Source organism: Cinclus cinclus, chromosome 22, assembly GCF_963662255.1.
Source record: "Cinclus cinclus chromosome 22, bCinCin1.1, whole genome shotgun sequence".
Classification (NCBI taxonomy): domain Eukaryota; kingdom Metazoa; phylum Chordata; class Aves; order Passeriformes; family Cinclidae; genus Cinclus; species Cinclus cinclus.
In genome coordinates, this window is record NC_085067.1 from 458,900 (window position 1) to 476,464 (window position 17,565).

Consider the following 17,565-nt stretch of genomic DNA (forward strand, 5'->3'; position numbering starts at 1 on the left):
ATGCTGTCCCTGCAGTGACACTGCCCTGCACTGGCGGGGCTTATGCAAGATCTGTCCCAAACTGCTGTTGAATAAAGTCCACTGTCAAGCTGTGTTCGTTCCTGCTGCTAAGTCACTTTCTCTGCACTCTACAGCAGCCTGAATTCTTGCCCCTTCCTCTCCCTTCTCTTCCAAAATGCCTTGTGAAGTAGGAATGCTCCTCAGCAGCCCCTTCCCACACAGTGCCTTCCATCCCATAAGGCTCTTCCCTCCCTCTTTCAGACCAGAGACTGGAACGAGGAGCTGCAGACCACACGGGAGCTGCCGCGCAAGAACCTGCCTGAGAGGCTGCTGAGAGAACGAGCCATTTTCAAGGTAACTTTGGGATATGCAGGCAGCTCCTCACACAGCCCCTTCTCTGCTGCCTGTGTTCTGGCTCCTGGGGCATATTGAAGTTACTAGCCAGGCTTACAGCTGTAGAAGCCAGTGGACCTGCCTGCCTGCTGGAAGACTATTGGGAGGAGAGGAGCAAAGGAAAAATTTGTAGGGAAAAATGAACAGGGTTCTGGAAGCATGGGGTCCCATCCTGACCCTGCTTTTTCTCCACGTGCCTCCAGGTTCACAGTGACTTCACTGCAGCAGCAACACGAGGTGCTATGGCTGTCATCGATGGCAACGTCATGGCCATCAACCCCAGCGAGGAGACCAAGATGCAGATGTTCATCTGGAACAACATTTTCTTCAGCTTGGGCTTTGACGTCCGTGACCACTACAAGGACTTTGGTGGTGACGTTGCTGCTTATGTAGCTCCTACCAATGATCTCAATGGTGTGCGGACCTACAATGCTGTGGATGTGGAAGGGCTGTACACGCTGGGGACTGTTGTGGTGGATTACAGAGGTTACAGGGTGACAGCTCAGTCTATTATTCCTGGCATCTTGGAGCGGGAGCAGGAACAGAGTGTCATCTATGGGTCAATAGACTTTGGCAAGACAGTTGTGTCACACCCCAAGTACCTGGAGCTGCTGGAGAAGACCAGCAGGCCGTTGAAGATCCAGAAGCACAAAGTTCTCAATGACAAGAATGAGGAGGTGGAGCTGTGCTCCTCAGTAGAGTGCAAAGGCATTATTGGCAATGATGGGCGTCACTACATCCTGGACCTGCTACGCACTTTCCCTCCAGATCTAAACTTCCTGCCTGTTGAAGGGGAGGAGATGCCAGAGGAATGTAAGAAAATGGGGTTCCCCAAGCAGCACAGACACAAGCTTTGCTGTCTCCGGCAAGAGCTTGTTGATGCCTTTGTAGAACACAGGTGAGCAGAGCTCCCCCCTTCCTCCGCCTGCAGCTGCTCATGGTTCAAGTCATGACCTTGCAGCACTGTCCTGGGAACATCCCAGCAGAGCTCCCAGAAGTGAGCAGCTAATTGCCCCATTGCTTGGCTGTGTAAATGCAGTTACAGAAACTTAATTAATAGGAGGTGAGAACAGTAGGGGTTTGGACAGGAAGCCAGTGAAAGAGATGGTTTGTGTTTTAGTCTCCAGATCTGTTACTGTTGATTCCTGTCCAAGTTCTTCTGTCCCTGCAGGTATCCTTTCCACTTGATGGCTAGGGAATGGGAAGGATTTATGCTTCTTTTTAAGACTTCCCCAACGTCCTGAACATTACTTTTGTTTCTAGAGGCTGGAAAAAATCCTGTGGGCATTCCTGTAGGCGTGTGTGTGGTGGGATGTTTGAGTCACTTGGTGCTGGTGAGGCAGGGGAGCTCAGGGAGTGAGACATGCTCCAGCCGTGTGGTGCTCTGGGATTCTGCTGTGCTGAATTTCCCTTTCCCTTTGCTGCAGGTATCTCTTATTCATGAAGCTGGCTGCGCTGCAGCTGATGCAGCAGAAAGCCAGCAAGCAGGAGAGCTCAGCTGTACTGGAAAATGGTGCCTCTGCAGAGAATGGCACTGCAGACAGCGAGAGGCCTGAGTCAGAGGATGGGAAAATAGAGGATGGCATGACCGGGCTGGATCAGGTGAAGGAGCTCGCCGAGACCATCGCGTCCGACGATGGAGCAGGTATTTCATCCTCAGCACCAGCTCCTGGTGGGCTGTCACTGGTGGGAGCAGTGCCAGGCTGGTGGTGGTTGGGGTGATGATGCTGGCTAAACAGGACAAGCACTGGCTGCCTGTCTGTGTTACCTGACCTCTTTGTTAGAACTGCTCACACCCTTATGAATGACTTGCTCACGGGGCCAGGGTGAGTGAGGTGTGTGAGCCCAGCAAGGCCACCAGCCCCTCAGCTCTTTCCTGGGAGAAAGAGCCTTGCCAGGTTGGCCTGTGGAGTACAGGGGTGTGCTGGGGCCAGGCAGGAGACCAGCAGTGCACAGGCACTTTTGGGAACCCCAGGCTTGGATTTCTGAGTGCCTGTGCTTGGAGGTGGGGATGTCCATGGGTTTTTGGGTCATCTTACATGCTCTTATTCAGACTTTGCAGCCATTCTCCTTTACAGTTGTTGTTTTTTTTAATGGATTTCTTCAGAATGCGCCATCATTGCTGTTTTTAGTAACAAAACTTAATTTAATAGCTAGGTCTGTCATTTCCTGAACTCCACATTCGTTTGTATTCTGTTTTTCTTCCTGCTCTAGTGGATCCCAAAAGCAGAGAAGTGATTCGGAATGCTTGCAAGGCTGTAGGCTCCATTAGTGACACCTCATTTGATATTCGGTTTAACCCAGATATTTTCTCACCAGGTAAGTGTACCCAGAGCTGGGAGCAGCCCTTCAGAGGGCGGCTGTGCCCAGCCAGCTGCAGACAAAAACGGTTCTGTAGCCAAGACTGTTGCTGGCTTTTGTTTGGCTGGGTATGGTGTAGGGCTGTCTGTGAAGCACAGAGATGCAGAAGAGCTGAAGCAGAAATGGATTGCAGAGCTGGAGCTGCCAAGTGCAGGCGGGGAGCATCTCCCACCGTGTGCTCAGGCCAGGGCTGCGGGCTGCTGCCAAGAACCCTCCTGTGGTTCTCCAGCATCCCAGCCCTGAGACCACGTGAAAAGAAGCAGAGGGAGGAAAAATACTAAACTTCATCCTTGTGAAGTAGTTTACACAAAAAATAACACTTGTAGTTGAATGACTGATGTTGGGACCTCAGTGATGGGCTGGGTTTGTTTTGGTAACATTTCAGTGAGCAGTCAGTGCCCTTTGACATGCACACATCAGGCACAGGCATCACACATGAATTTCCACTACTTGGAGCAGTATTTTTTATTGGGAAATGGAGAAGAGGCTCCCAGAGTGTTTCTGGAGGTGAATGCTGAGGCAGTGTGTAGGCACATTGCAGGGGAATGGCCAAACCATTGAGTTTGAGCAGCCCAGCCACTGCCTGAACACAGCAGCCAATGCCCTTCCCATCAAACATGTATAGTTTCAGATCAGTTTTTGAAGCATCTTTAATTCCAGGGAGACAATTACTCTTTTTACCTTCTCTTACTATGTACTTTGTGTAGAGGACTTGTTTCTGTGAGTTGCTGTTGTTGATGTTTTTTCTCTATTCTTATCCCAGGTGTTCACTTCCCTGAGTCGAGCAAAGAGGAGGTGCAGGATCAGAAGCAGCTGCTGAAGGATGCTGCTGCATTCCTGCTGTCGTGCCAGATCCCAGGCTTGGTAAGGAGCCCAGAGCCAGCAGTGATGCTGCCCTCAGAGCAAGCAGTGGCACTGGTGACCTCTGGGACATCAGCTTCACCTGAGCAGCTGCAGGCTCTGGCACTGGTGGGGGATCACAGGGAACAGCACGAGCATTGCGTGCAAGGCACTAGGGGTTTTCCATTTCCCATCTTGCATCATGGCACAATTTTCTCACCCCAGTCCAACAAAAAAGTTTTGGCACTGGTAATTAAAGCTATAGCTAAGAGTTTGGGACAATAGAGACCACATAGGCCATCCTCCCTAGCCCTGGGCATCCTTCACAGCTTATTGTTTTAGCTGACCCTGACTGTGACTCAATCAGTGACTAATAATTTGAAGTGAACTGGGCAATTGTTTTTACTAATAGCAGTCATTAAAAACTCCTTCTGTAAGTCTTAAGCATTTTGGATGTTACCCATGCACCTGGCCAGATAAGAAATCCCAGTTTCTCCCCCTGGGAGAATTGATGGCTAATGCAGCTGTCAGAGCAGGCACTGGAACTGACAGGGGAGAACTCACGAGCTCTGCTCCAAGAGGTCTAGGAGTTGTTGGTCTTGCGTAGGAGAGGGTTTTCCTCGTTGGAAAGTTTCTTCTGAACTCTAAATCCACTAATTCTGTAGTCAGCATAATCTTCAGAACCAGCTATTCAGTCTTTAAACAAAAAAGGAGGAGAGTGAGTCAGAAAAGGGCTTGGTGATTGTTGTTTACAAGGTAGTTGATACTCCAGTATATAAACCAAAAACACTGCACAGGCCTGTGCGAGAGCAGGTTGCAGAGCAGCTGCTGTAGCAGGTAGTCCTGTGCATATCAGAGAGTGGCTGGTGTTACTCCATGATGTGAATTAAACAACTGTTTATCAGCACTGCAACACAACTTCACATGCAAGTGCCATTTGTCCTTATCAGCTGTGTGTGCACAGCTCCACGTACTCTTTTAATTGAAATGGCAATTAGTTAGTGACTGTGAGGCCCTTAAAGAAGGGTCAGCCTGCTACTTGCACAAGTAGGAGTTGTTTTGCCTCTGCCTCTGAGACAGTGTAGTGCTGTTCCTCCCTGCTGAGACAGAGGAGTGAAACTGGCCCCAGTGGCAAGGACTTGGCCCAGACTGGGCTGGCTACTGCAGGTGTCCCCCCTGCCTGTGTGACTGTGGTGGTCCCTGGTGTTACAGCAGGTATCACCCACCAAGAGTCTTGGCTGGGTCAGTGTCTGCTTTCAGGGCAACCTTCAGCCCCAAGTAATGAGAAGTCTGCAGTGCCATCAGGGAACGCCTGTTCTGCCTCCTGGTGTGGGTTTTTGTTTTTTTAATAGGAGTTCTTTCCTTCATGTTTGTCCTTAGTAACAAAGTCTTGCACACCCTGCAGGTGAAGGACTGCCTGGATCACACAGTGCTCCCAATGGATGGGGCCACCTTGGCTGAGGCCATGCACCAGAGGGGCATCAACATGCGGTACCTGGGCAAGGTGATCAACTTCATCAGCAAGACCCCTGGCCGTGCACAGCTGGATCACATCTTTGTAAGCATCAGGCTTGGCATCAGACAGTTCAAACCACTCTGGCATTGTTTTTCCCAAGGAGAGTCCCACTTGGCCTGTTGTTCTCTCTGTGTAAAAATAAACAGCTTCAAAAATAGGGGAGGAGGACCTGTAAGTGGTGGCTGGGAGGGTTTTTTTTTTCCCCAAATCCTTAATGGCTTTCATAATATTAGGAACTGTGAGTATCTTTTGGGGTAGAGAATTGCTTCAGGGATTCCCAAAAGTAACACTGAGTAACACAGTTGGATTTTCAGCTGTGCATTTTTTAAACCTCTAAGACACATCTGGGCTTTGGATCAAACTCTGAAGTGTTGTGAGTGTGGCTGCCCAGGAGCAGGCAGGGGCTGGGCTTGTGGCAGCCCCTGAAGCACTGCTGGAGCTGCTCTGAACCACACCCAGGGCTTGTGGGCACCAGGCACGGAGGTCCAGGGGCTCCTCACTGGCTCCAGTAGGGCTGTCAAAGCCTTTGCAGTTCTGTGCAGCAAGAATGGCGTATTTTCCGCAGATCTTGCTAAAGGACCATTTCAAAAGCCCAGTGCATTTTTCCATTTTCTTGCCAATGGACTCATTCTGTTCTTTATTCTTTGGGTAGAAAATCGGAATCGGCGAATTGATCACTCGATCAGCCAAACACATCTTCAAGACGTACCTCCAGGTATGACCTGCAATCTGACCTCTTGTCTTGTGTGTCCTCCCTAATGACTTTTTTCCACAAACAGAGCTGAGAGCTCCTCTCATTAGGCAGTTGCTGGGGGTTGTGTGGCAACGAGAAGTACAAGCTCATTAGTACTGCAATAGGTACAGGCCTGTGTGTAAGAGAAAACAAGTTCCCACTTGAAGAAAGCTTTCTGAGAGAGCAGTCATTCATGCTTTTCTTCCCCAGATCCTCACTCATTATGTTGGAGGCTTTTAAAAGTGAAATCACAGCTTGTTTTCCTTGTAATACCTTTTCCTCTTAAACACTGTTGCTTTTGCCCTTCTAAGAAGCCTTTTTAATTGGCTCAACACTAGGTATCCTTGTACCTGTTCACACACAGCCTAACACTACACCTGGCTTGGTTCCAGTGCCAAAATCTTACTTGCACTCTCTCCTTTCTCTGTCCCGGGTAGCAGCCCAATATGTAACAACACATTTCTGTGTGTAGGCACACACTTTATCCTACGTGCACATATCTCTGTCTGTGCTAGTGCCACTTGTACACACTGCCTTCCTGTTCCTCTCGTGGAAGATTCCCCCTGTTTCTGGAGGACTGGGGGTGTGTGTGTGTGTGTGTGAGGCTCGGGGTTGGAGCAGGGCTGTAGGATGGCAGGTGTCTCCCCTGACTGACTCTGTGTCTCACTGTAGGGTGTGGAGCTGTCAGGTTTATCTGCTGCCATCAGCCACTTCCTCAATTGTTTCCTGAGCTCCTTCCCAAATCCCATTGCCCATCTTCCAGCTGATGAGCTGGTCTCCAAGAAGAAGAATAAGAAAAGGAAAAACAGGAACCTTGGAAATGCTGATAACACTGCGTGGGCCAGCATGACTCCTCAAGAGCTATGGAAGAATATTTGTTCAGAAGCAAAGAACTATTTTGATTTCAGTCTTGAATGGTAAGTGGAGCAGGTGACCCTGGCTTGTCCCTGGATTCACCAAAATTCTGTAGCTCTTGTTCTTTAACAGGACTTTCCTTTTCAATTTGTTTCCTGTTTAAATAAAGTTTGTATCCTTGAGGGACTTACTCAGATCTTTAATGGAAAGGAATTGGGCAGAGTAGGAAGGGGGAAGTGAAATTTTGAATCAGTTGAAACCTGTGACATAAAGACAGCCATGAAAAGCAGAGGAGGAAGGGAAACCTTTCCTAAGGGTACAGAGGGGATCAGAAGGTGAGAAGCAGAAGTAGTATAGTCAGAAGATAGTTGTCTATATCAACACTGATTTAGGCTGAAGGAGCTTCTGTTCCAAAAAAAAGGACAGCTGCTCCTGTACGTGAGCAGAGATGGGGAATAAGGAAGAGGCACATTGTGAACTGGAAGCACCAATAAAGGGACCCAAGAGAAAAGCCATGGCTAGCTGGATAAACCAGCTTTTGGTAGTTGGACAGTGATCATCCCCCTGTCTCAGGGACTGCTCGCTCCTCACCAAGAGCTGAACGTACTCAGCCCAAATGCTGCAGTGGGCTTTGAGAACACATGGAGGATTTCTGTAGAAGCACTGCTGTGCTCTAAGGCTTTCACACACCGTGGGCAAACTCTGCAGTGTTAGTCTTTGGTTTGAGTTAGCACCTGGCTGTTCAGGGACCTGTGCCTCAGGTACCCACAATGGAGCAATGTCCTTGAGCAGAAGCTCCCCTGAGAGCTGAAGCTTATGTGTGCTTTCTGCAGTGAGAATGCTGACCAAGCAGCTGAAGTGTATAATCTACAGAAAATCACTCTGCTCCGTGAAATCTCCCTCAAAACTGGAGTCCAGGTAAGATCCACATCCTCCCTTGCCATCATGTTCTCTGCTGAGAAACATGAAGAGTAAGTGCAGTGTGTTCTGCAGGCACAGCACGAGCCCCAGAAGGTCTTTGTGTTGTTCATGTTCATGGGAATACAGGTCCCAGCTCTGAGAAAGATAGATATTTCTAATCCACTTCCCTCTTAGGGTAATCATGCTGGCAGGTCCCTTGGAAGAACAGCTAACCCCAGTACAATTGCACTGCCTTCTTGCTGCTTTGTGGGCTGTGGGACAGCAACTGGACCAGCTCTCCTGTCACGGGTTCAGTGTTGTCACCGCAGTGCCATTTTGCCATGTAGAGGTAGTGGTGCACACCTACATCTGACCACCTTGGAGAGTTCAGTCCCAGGTCATGGTACAGGAGATGTTTTGACTGAATCCACATTTAGAATTTTGCCCCTTTTCTTGCCAAGTGCCTGTGAAAGTGGTAACTGTGCCCTCTACTCTTTTGGGTCCCTCCAGATCCTGCTGAAGGAGTACAACTTCGACAATAGGCACAAGCCCACTTTCACAGAAGAGGATATTCTGAATATCTTCCCTGTAGTGAAGCATGTAAACCCCAAAGCCTCTGATGCTTTCCACTTCTTCCAGAGCGGGCAAGCAAAAGTTCAGCAAGGTATGAACCCCATGTGCCTCTGCCTGTCAGGATGATCACTGGTAATGGGAGGAGCAGGGTGTGTGGGGCATGGCCACCAGGACACCCCTGACAACCCTGGTTTGGTGGAGAATGCTGGTCTCCAAGACCATCTGGAACATTCCTGCTATAAAGCCACCAGCAATGAGCAAGGATGGGTCAGGGCAGTGATATCCTTTCCCCAGGGCAGTGACCTGTGTCTGTGTATCCCACTGCTGGTCTCACTTCCTGTCTCCAGCAGTGTTGGGGGTTATTATATATAGATACATATGGATACACCTTCTTTACAGGTTTCTTGAAGGAGGGCTGCGAGCTCATCAATGAAGCCTTAAACCTGTTCAACAATGTGTATGGTGCTATGCATGTAGAAATCTGTGCCTGCCTGAGGCTGCTAGCTCGGCTCAACTACATCATGGGAGATTACTCAGAGGTGAGCAGGGGCTCTGGGGGATCTCCTCAGTGCTCTCATTCCTTCCCCATGCCTGCTCAGGCTCGCAGTGTGGTGTGACTTGCCCTGGGTTCTGTTCTGTTCAGGCCTTAAGCAATCAGCAGAAAGCAGTGCTAATGAGCGAGAGAGTCCTGGGCATTGAACACCCCAACACCATCCAGGAATATGTGAGTATGGGGAGCTGGGGGAGCAGCAGCACCTCGGGTCTGCCTGCACTCTGAGAGCTTTAGTTCATGTCTGCAGCTGGAACACAGTTGTGTTTTCCTCTCTTCTGCAGCTTGCTTTTCAGAATTCTCCATCATCTCTTATGATCCTGCCAAGTGAAAAGCTGAGTGTGTCCTGCATGCTCACTATTTGTCCTGCTTAACCTAGGTTTCTAGTGTTTATCTGCTGCATCTTTATTTAGATATATTAATTCTCCTGGCTTTGGCCCTGGGTTTATGTCAAAAACAAAGAGAGGAAAGAATCCCCCCAAAACACAGTCAGAATGACATACATATGCAAGTCAGGTTGGAAATACTCCACAAGGGGTGTCAAGAGAAACTGAAATAAAACACACAGCTTCCTCAGTGGGGCTGTGCATCAGCCAGCAGACTGGACTTTTCGAAGTGGTGAAGTCCTTCTTTAACCAGTGAGGAAGACATTTTATTCATGTGCAGCTGAGGAAGGGAGTGGAAAGGAGAGATTAGTTTCTTTTACTTTAATGCTGGGTCCCTTCTCTTGGCCTAGATGCACCTGGCTCTGTACTGCTTTGCGAACAGCCAACTCTCAACAGCACTGAACCTGCTGTACCGTGCACGCTACCTCATGCTGTTGGTATTTGGGGAGGATCACCCAGAAATGGCACTCTTGGATGTAAGTAATTTCTTTAAGAGTCTTCAAGTTCCTAATCTCTGAGAAACCTCTTGGCCTTTAAGATGCCCACATGATGGCTGTTAAAAACAAACATTCAAGCAGTGCTTTTCCTGCCTGGGTTGTTACTGCTTGGTGCCATCAGATGAAGGAAAAAAGGAATTTGACCCTTTAGCTGGGAGGGTCAGTCTCTGTGCTGAGCTCTGCACTGGGATAATGCAGATGGGGTTTGAGCACCTGTAATCCTTAGGAAAACTCCTTTGTTTATTATGTTCTTGTTGTGCTGCCATAAACTGGAGAGTTTGTTTCCTCCCTTGTGCCTGGATTGTTTGGGCCAAGCTCCCATGGGGGAACGTGGTCCCTGTCACGTGTTACTGCTGCAGGGACTGGGCCCTTCTGGCAGTGACACACCTGTGGGGTCCTGCTGTTCACAGAGCAAAACTGTAGTGTCGATGTGTCTTTCCCAATGTCCCAATGCCTGCTTGGCTTCCTTGGCTTCTCTGTCCAGAACAACATTGGCCTGGTGCTCCATGGGGTCATGGAGTATGACCTGTCCCTGCGGTTCCTGGAGAACGCGTTGGCCATCAGCTCCAAGTACCACGGCTCCAAGTCTCTGAAGGTTGCACTGAGGTGAGGCAGGGTGGGGTCCTGGGCTGGGTCACTGCTGTCACAGTGAGCACAGTCACTGAGCGCTCATATGGGAGTGTCTGGGCTTGGGAACTGGATTTTCAGTCTTGTCCCGGAGCCAAGGTCATGGTGCAGTATCCAACTGTTATTTCAAATTTTGGAGATCCGTTGTTTTTAAGGTTAATTGTGGGAGCTGCTGCTTGCTAAATAAATCTGTCAGGATGAACCTGGTCCCTGTGGACTCTCGGTAGAAAAATATGGAGAGTAAAGGTTGGAGAGCCTGTGAGGGAATTACACTGGCAGATAGGGACAGTATGTTAAATGGTCATGTTTAATTGTTCCAGCCCTCAGGGAGGGATCTTTGCAAATCATTTAATGTGCTTTTCTCCTTTGCCATAAAGTCCTGTATTTGAATAAAAACCCTGAGTGGCTTCTGTGTGTTCCCAAGGGAGCTGGGACTGGTGATACCTGTAGGATCTGCTCCCAGTGCCCACTGTTGCAGTGCTGGATGCCCTCTGTCCTGCAGTGCAGAACTGGCCCCGTCAGCAAGGCATGGTCCACTCCCACTTCTTGCTGCCACATTGCAGCCATCTGTTCTCCATCAGGCTGCAAATAAACCTGAGTAAGCACCTGGAAGAGCCTGCCTTGTTTTCCAGTGGCTGATGAATGTGCAGGCTCCAGAGTCTTTAGCTGTCCCTCAGTGGCACTGAGATGCCTGGAGAGACCCATCCCCACCCACAGAGAAACACTGCCAAACCCTGCAATTTCTTTTTCATTCCAGAAGCACCAAGGCTAACAGTCCAAGCCAAGCCAGCTCTCCCAGCTGGCAAGAGCCCAGGGAACTCAGGCTGGTTCTGCCTGAGGGCATAGGGATGCAGCCTTCCTCTGCAGTTAATAAATCCTACCCCAACGTATTGCCATGGATGTGCTTCTCCCTTCAGTTCACTGCTGTGGCCTTCATCTTTCCTGGATGCAGAACAAAACATGTCCTGCTCAGTCTTTACCTCTGTAGGTCACTTCTCAGCATTCCAACCAAAATCCAACCTAATGAGTGTAGTATTTGAATCCTCAGCTGGGCTGGGAAGAAGTAACTCTCAGGGTGCTGCATTCAGTCTCCTCTCACACTCGTGTTAAGACTTTCAGCCCAGACAGTGATGGCACATTTACACTGTCTGCAGCACAGAAATGTTTCTTCTTCAGAGAAGTGACTCCACCCTTTTCCTCCCCTCAGCCATCACTTGGTTGCCCGAGTGTACGAGAGCAAAGCCGAGTTCCGGTCAGCTCTGCAGCATGAGAAGGAAGGCTACACCATCTACAAGAATCAGGTGATGAGTGGTCCCACTGTGCACTTGTGAGCTGTCACCACAGGGCCAGAACTGAGCAGTTCCACTGCAAACCAGTGCCCAGCCTGGGCCTTGAGGAGGCCTTGCCTACAAACAGCTCTCAGCAGATGCTAGGAAGTCCTTGTAGGGCCAGGGCAAAATTGCTGCCCTGTGTAGTAACTGCCAACTGTTATGCCAGGAGTCTGCTCAGCTTCCTGCAAATGTGTCCATGCTCTACCCATGGCTGGACAAGCGCTTCTGTCATGGCACAGCCCCATGTTCTGGTGGGGTTTGGAAAAAAACTAGTCTCTTCTTCCCATGTTTTCTGCCCACTAGTCTTAAAATACCAGCTCCAAACTGGTTTGGTAGTGAGCTCTGAGCCTGGCTGCTGCTCAGTGAAACTCCTGCCCCAGCCCGGGGCTGTCTGAGCATGTCTTGCACGTGGTGACTCAGCTGAGCTGGCTGAGGGCACGGCCCAGTGTGGGGAATGCTGGAATACTGGTCCAGGTGGGGGGGATGCTAGGATGCAGCTCCTGGAAGAAGAGCCCAGTGCAGGGAATGCTGCTCACCCACCAAATACACTCCCACTTGATGAAAATGTGAAATGTTGATAAGAAGGCTCCCAGAGGAACTGTTTTATTGGTTTTTGAATGCCAAGGCAGGGAAAATCCATTGTACTGAGTTCCTGTAGGGAGGCTGAGCTGGCACCCAGGTGTGTTGCCTGGGTTGGGTCCTTCTCTCACTTGTGATGTTGAACCTTTTCCCCATTTCCCATCAGCTCGGTGAGCACCATGAAAAGACCAAAGAGAGCTCCGAGTACTTGAAATACCTGACGCAGCAAGCGGTCGCCCTGCAGCGCACAATGAACGAGATCTACAAGAATGGCTCCAACGCCAACATCATGCCACTGAAGGTAACCCAGAGCACTGGGCATCGAGCTGTGCCACCTGCAAGTTGTGTCCAGCTGTTCCTGAGGGACATGGACTGTCAGGAGGCAGCTGTTGTCCCTTCCCAGGCAGAAGCCCTTGCTAGGGCAGTGGTTCAGACACTGGTGTCATCCGTGTGGATGGAGCACAGCGTTGCAGGGTGCCTGGGGAAGCAGTGGGGTACAGGGACAGCTCCTGGGGTGAGAGCCTGGCACACCTGCACACAACCCTGCCCTGCTGCTGACTCAGTGCCAGGAAGCAGGTTGCTCAACCCAGAAGTACTTCAGTTTCCTCATCATCAAAAATGCTGTCATCTTCTACCAGGTGCTTTGTTCTCCTTCCAGGGATGTTGTGGTTGGGGAGGCTGGGCAGGGAGTGCAAAGGGGTTTTGTTACCTTACATGGAGCAGCAATGACTGGCCCTCCTGGACCAAGCCCAGCTGTTCCTGCCTGCCTGCACACCTGGCACAGTACCCAGCCTCAGCCATGGGTGTTCTCCCTGCCAGGCTATACCCCAGCAGACTGAGAGAGTTGCAGCTGCAGGGAGGAGAGAGTGGGACAATGCTCTGTGTGGGGGTGTTCTCCCTGTGGAGAACTGGCAACAACCCTGAGGGGTTCATAGCAGTGAAGGGAGCACAAGGACCTTGAATCAAATAAAAAAAAAAGTCCAGGGAATTGTGGCCAGTGAAGAGGCTCAAACCCATAAGAACAGCACTGAAGGGATTACCCTTGTTAAAATACTTGAAGGGGGGTAGAAAACCCAACGCATTTTGGAACTGGCACTGTGATGTATTTAACTGAAGTTCACCGGGAGGTTGCTGCAGTGGGAAGCTCTAGATGGTGCTTTCCAGCTAGTGGGTATACAGAGGTAGATAATGTAAATAATGCTGTTTTCTCAGCTTGGTAAAGGGATGTGCTTAGAAGTTCAGAGTCCTCTCTAGGTTCTTACTCCCAAAACTTCTTTTCCTTTGTGATGTAGTTCACAGCTCCCAGTATGGCCAGTGTCCTGGAGCAGCTGAACATTATCAATGGAATTCTCTTCATTCCACTAAGGTACAGTGATTGCTCTGGGTTATGCCTTTAGAAATCAAGTCTGTATTGTCTTAGTTCCCAAGAGAGCACAAACCAGCTCCCCAGGATTTGTCTTGTTTTAGCCAAGATCCCAGTTCAGGCCTTGATGCGCATCTTCAAGACCACTGTAAACAGCAGGACTCTTTTAAGAGTAATTTTTTATTATTATTATTATTATTATGAATTGTCTTTTATAGTTCTAGTTGAAAATTTGATTGGGATAATGGTGGAAATAGATGACCTGAGCCACGACTGTTATTCTAAGGCTGTAAATAATCATTGGTGGTACAAATGGGGCATGAGCAGCTGGAGGCTGCCTGGCCATCAGGAAGATGAACCCCCTGTTCTGCCCCAGCCTGACTGAGGGAGCAGATCCTGGTGCCTCTTTTTTCAAACCCAGCCAGCACACTGGGCCCTGTGCTCCGGCATGGCTGAGCTGTGGGGGAGGGAGGTGCAGGGAGTGTTCCCCCCATTGAACATGACCTTGTCCTGGGGCTTCACCATTCCCACGGCCAGTCTAATGTCTGCTCCCCTTCCTGCTTTCCCCTTCAGCCAAAAAGACTTGGAGAACCTTAAAGCCGAGGTGCAGCGACGCCAGCAGCTCCAGGAAAGCATGAAAAGCGGGGAACAGCTGGAAGCAGAGGACAAAGCTGTGGAGGAGAAAGAGGCTGAGCCAAGCATGCCTTCCACTGCCATCCCCTTAACACAGAGCTCTGCTTAACGTGTACCTCGCTTTAAAAAAAAAAAAAAAAAAAAAAAAAAAAGTTTAAACTACCCTTTTCTGAATCTGGCCCAGGGCCTTAGCTGCCCTTGGAGCAGCTCCTCCTTTTTGACAATGTTATTGCACTGGTACACAATTAATACACAATGCAAAGAACTAATCTGAGCAATGTACTCTGTCTGCCCGAGCTTGTGTCTGCCACGCGAGGGGAAGTGGCCGGAGGCAGCACAGACCCGTCCTGGCGCGCGGGGCCCTCCTGCCGTGTGTGTGTCCGTGTCGTGTGTGTGTGCAGCAGTTATTTCTACTTTGTACATATCAATTCCAAATGAACTGTCTGGAGGAATGTAACATTTCTCAGGTCATTTTTATGTTGACTAAGGACACTGCTTTGCTAAACCAGTAAAGAACCAGCCCCATCGCTGCTCCACGTTTCTTGTAAAATGTGGATTCCGAGCCAAAAGATTGATTTCCTTCCCCCCCCCCAGTCACTATTCAAGATTGTGTTAAGAACAGCCATATGTGAGTCGCTGAGATGACTGAAGTGTATAACACGTGGAAGTGGGGGATGTACAGCATTTTCTACATCAGGATATAGCCATGGAATTCCTTTAACCATTTTTTTCTATGTTTGGTTGGCAGTTTGCAAATTCAGTGGGGTTTTGTAACATTCACATTCTAATTTTCAAGGTAAAGATATAGATAGAGAGATATATATATAGATATATATATAGATATATATATATATGATAATCGCTGTTCCACCTGTGCTCTGCTTGCAGCTGAGTAACTTGGGATTCTGTATCCAAAGAGTGAGGGCTTGATCTTTTAAAAAAGCGCACAAACTTCCATTTCAGTAGAAACCCCGGTGCCTCGGAGAGGTGGGAATGCAGCAAAGGAGGGCTGAGCTAAGGGGAGTGAGAAGGGAAATCACAGCACTATTTAGGGCAGTGGAGACGGGAAGAAAATTCAGAAATGGAGACCTGGTGTCAGTTGCAACAGCAGCTGTTGACACAGAGCTGAGGGCCCTGAACCTGGCGGAATCACAACCAGAAAGTACCAGCTTTTGGGGAAGGGGTTTAAATAAAAACTGAAGTTCCCCCAGCACTGAAACCTCTGGCAAATACCTTCAACTCTGGCGTTTTTGCACACTGGTTTTGGGACTGGTGCTAGGAGCTGCCATTGCTGGCAATGGATGGTACTGAATGGCAAGTGCCACTAAAGAAATCCTCCTGTCCTGTCCCCTCCCCTCCCATGCACATCCTGGGGGTTGTCACTGTCCTCAAGCGGGTAGGATGTGGCTGCTGCAGGCCCTGGGATGCCGACAGAGTTGAATGTCCTGTTTTCCAAGCAGATCAAGCAGTAGAGCAGTGGGCTGGCCACAGCCCCAGCCTCTCCCTCCCTCACATTGTCTGTCCTGGATCGTGCCCCGTGCTAATCCGTGCTGCTTCTTTTACTGACCCTTGGAGCCCAGTGCTGTCCCTGTGCTCTGTACCCTCGAGTTTCCTGTCTGACCCTACAGGTATTTGTAACTCGGGGCTGTGCAGGGGGAATAGGAGGGAGCAGCCTCTGAGGTGTTGGAGGCAACAACGCAGAGTCTTCACTGCAAATGAACTTGCTCCTGTTAGAAAAATTATGAATTTCCTGGAAAGCAATCAATAAATTACTACAGTGCATCTTTCCTACAAGATTTTTCTTTTACTAGTGTCTTACAAGTCCATTAAAAGCTTTTTAAACTCTTGCAGGTATTTTTTTGTTTCTTTACTGTTTGGTGCAAAATGTTGGTACTGGCACTGGAATCATCAGTTCTGTTCCTTTGAGCAGGAGCAGGGGGAGACAACAGGACCAGCTGACCTGGAGGCTTTGAAACTGTAAATCAGTACCAGAGTCACAACCCCAGCCCAGCGGGGGCAGGACCCACAACCTCTACAAATGGGTCAGAACCCATTTGTGCTCAGGGAGAGAAGTTACTTTGCCTTCTCATCCCAGGGGAAACATGGGAGCAGGGACACAGCTTTGGGAATGTTGTACCCATGAGAAATTAAGCTGAAGGACGCAAGTCATGGCTACTGAGGCTCCACAGTTACGCAGCTCCAAGGGCAATGCAGGCTGGTAAATAACTACATTTGCCAACACCTGTCTGTACCTCACTACCTTTTTTAGGTTATTGGGGGGGGGGGGGGGGGGAGGGGGTCTCATTACTGTGTTCACAAGTTCTTAAACACAAGTGTAAAAACTGGTTCAGATGGGCCCTGGTACCCAGCTGGGCTGGATGCAGGCAGGTACTCAACCCATCCACTGAAAAATGTTTCAGTGTCCATCAGTGCTGTACTGGGACTGGGAACAGCTGGTCCAAACCAATCTCATACCTACAGAGCTGCTGTCAGCACAGCAATTGCTGCACAAGTAACAACTCACCCAGCTAAGGGGGGAAATTAAATTTAACTGCCCCTATTGTTCCTGGCAACTCACACCTGAACCTGCCTTGTGCTCCCTGTGAGAAACTCACTGCTTGTGGACAGACAAGGCTTTCCTTCCAACCCTCACCCCAAAAATCACCCCTGTGCCACGCTGTCACTCCATCTGGGATAGCCCATGCAGGCACTGGCTCTGGCAGAGCCCAGACTCAGGTTTTTTTTTTCCCAAATGCAAGTGAGTCTCCCCCAAACGTCCATTCTGTGTCTGCTCCCAGTGCAAAGTACCACCCTACCAGCTGCTTCCACAGACCTCAGCTGGCAGAAGTGCCCTTTCATTCCTTCCCCTCATCAAGCTCACAAGCACATCCATGCTCTTCCATTATGATTACGTGCCCATTCCAGTTCTGGCCACTGACCCATCTCTGAACAATACTTGAGGCAATTAGGGCCAAATCACAGGGAAAAATAAAACCAAAGCACACACAGATAGGCACAAGACCCTAATAGCAAAACAGATGTTGCCAGAACCACTCAGTACCTTCAGCTTTCCAGGTAGCCAGCTGCCCCGCGCTGCCTCAAAGCCGACAGCCACCACTCCAAGGAGGCACGGCCACGCTCAGCCACCGCCCTCACCACCACCATGGAGCAGGGAAAGGGGAAAGGCAGCTCCTGCCAGGGCTGCAGGGCAGAGACGGGGTCAAGGTAAAGGAAAATCCAACCAGGGCAGGCACAGGGACAGGGCTCTCCTGCCCACCTGAGCATTTCCTGCAGCACCTCACTGCACCTGCTCAACCAACAAAACCTCTCACTACTCCAGTTGCCATGAACCAACTCAAAACCACTTTCTGCAGCCTCAGGTTAGCACAAGTTAAATTAAAACCAGAGCAAGGGCAAAGCAGGTGGGA

The 17,565-nt window shown here is 49.6% G+C and overlaps 1 protein-coding gene across 2 annotated transcripts in view; it reads left to right on the forward strand.

Moving 5' to 3' along the window:
• CLUH (clustered mitochondria homolog) overlaps positions 1 to 15,991 on the forward strand; it is a 36,042-nt gene extending 20,051 nt beyond the window's left edge. For both annotated transcript variants that reach the window (XM_062507323.1, XM_062507322.1), the window contains exons 9-26: positions 262 to 354; positions 597 to 1,291; positions 1,821 to 2,038; positions 2,608 to 2,712; positions 3,518 to 3,618; positions 5,000 to 5,152; positions 5,763 to 5,825; positions 6,516 to 6,760; positions 7,532 to 7,616; positions 8,109 to 8,262; positions 8,571 to 8,710; positions 8,815 to 8,895; positions 9,458 to 9,583; positions 10,089 to 10,210; positions 11,439 to 11,532; positions 12,308 to 12,442; positions 13,434 to 13,507; positions 14,078 to 15,991. In XM_062507323.1, the coding sequence (XP_062363307.1) occupies positions 262 to 354; positions 597 to 1,291; positions 1,821 to 2,038; positions 2,608 to 2,712; positions 3,518 to 3,618; positions 5,000 to 5,152; positions 5,763 to 5,825; positions 6,516 to 6,760; positions 7,532 to 7,616; positions 8,109 to 8,262; positions 8,571 to 8,710; positions 8,815 to 8,895; positions 9,458 to 9,583; positions 10,089 to 10,210; positions 11,439 to 11,532; positions 12,308 to 12,442; positions 13,434 to 13,507; positions 14,078 to 14,246 (2,853 nt within the window). In that variant the 3' untranslated portion in view covers positions 14,247 to 15,991. The remainder of the gene's footprint in view (positions 1 to 261; positions 355 to 596; positions 1,292 to 1,820; positions 2,039 to 2,607; positions 2,713 to 3,517; positions 3,619 to 4,999; positions 5,153 to 5,762; positions 5,826 to 6,515; positions 6,761 to 7,531; positions 7,617 to 8,108; positions 8,263 to 8,570; positions 8,711 to 8,814; positions 8,896 to 9,457; positions 9,584 to 10,088; positions 10,211 to 11,438; positions 11,533 to 12,307; positions 12,443 to 13,433; positions 13,508 to 14,077) is intronic.
• Positions 15,992 to 17,565: the final 1,574 nt, after the last annotated feature.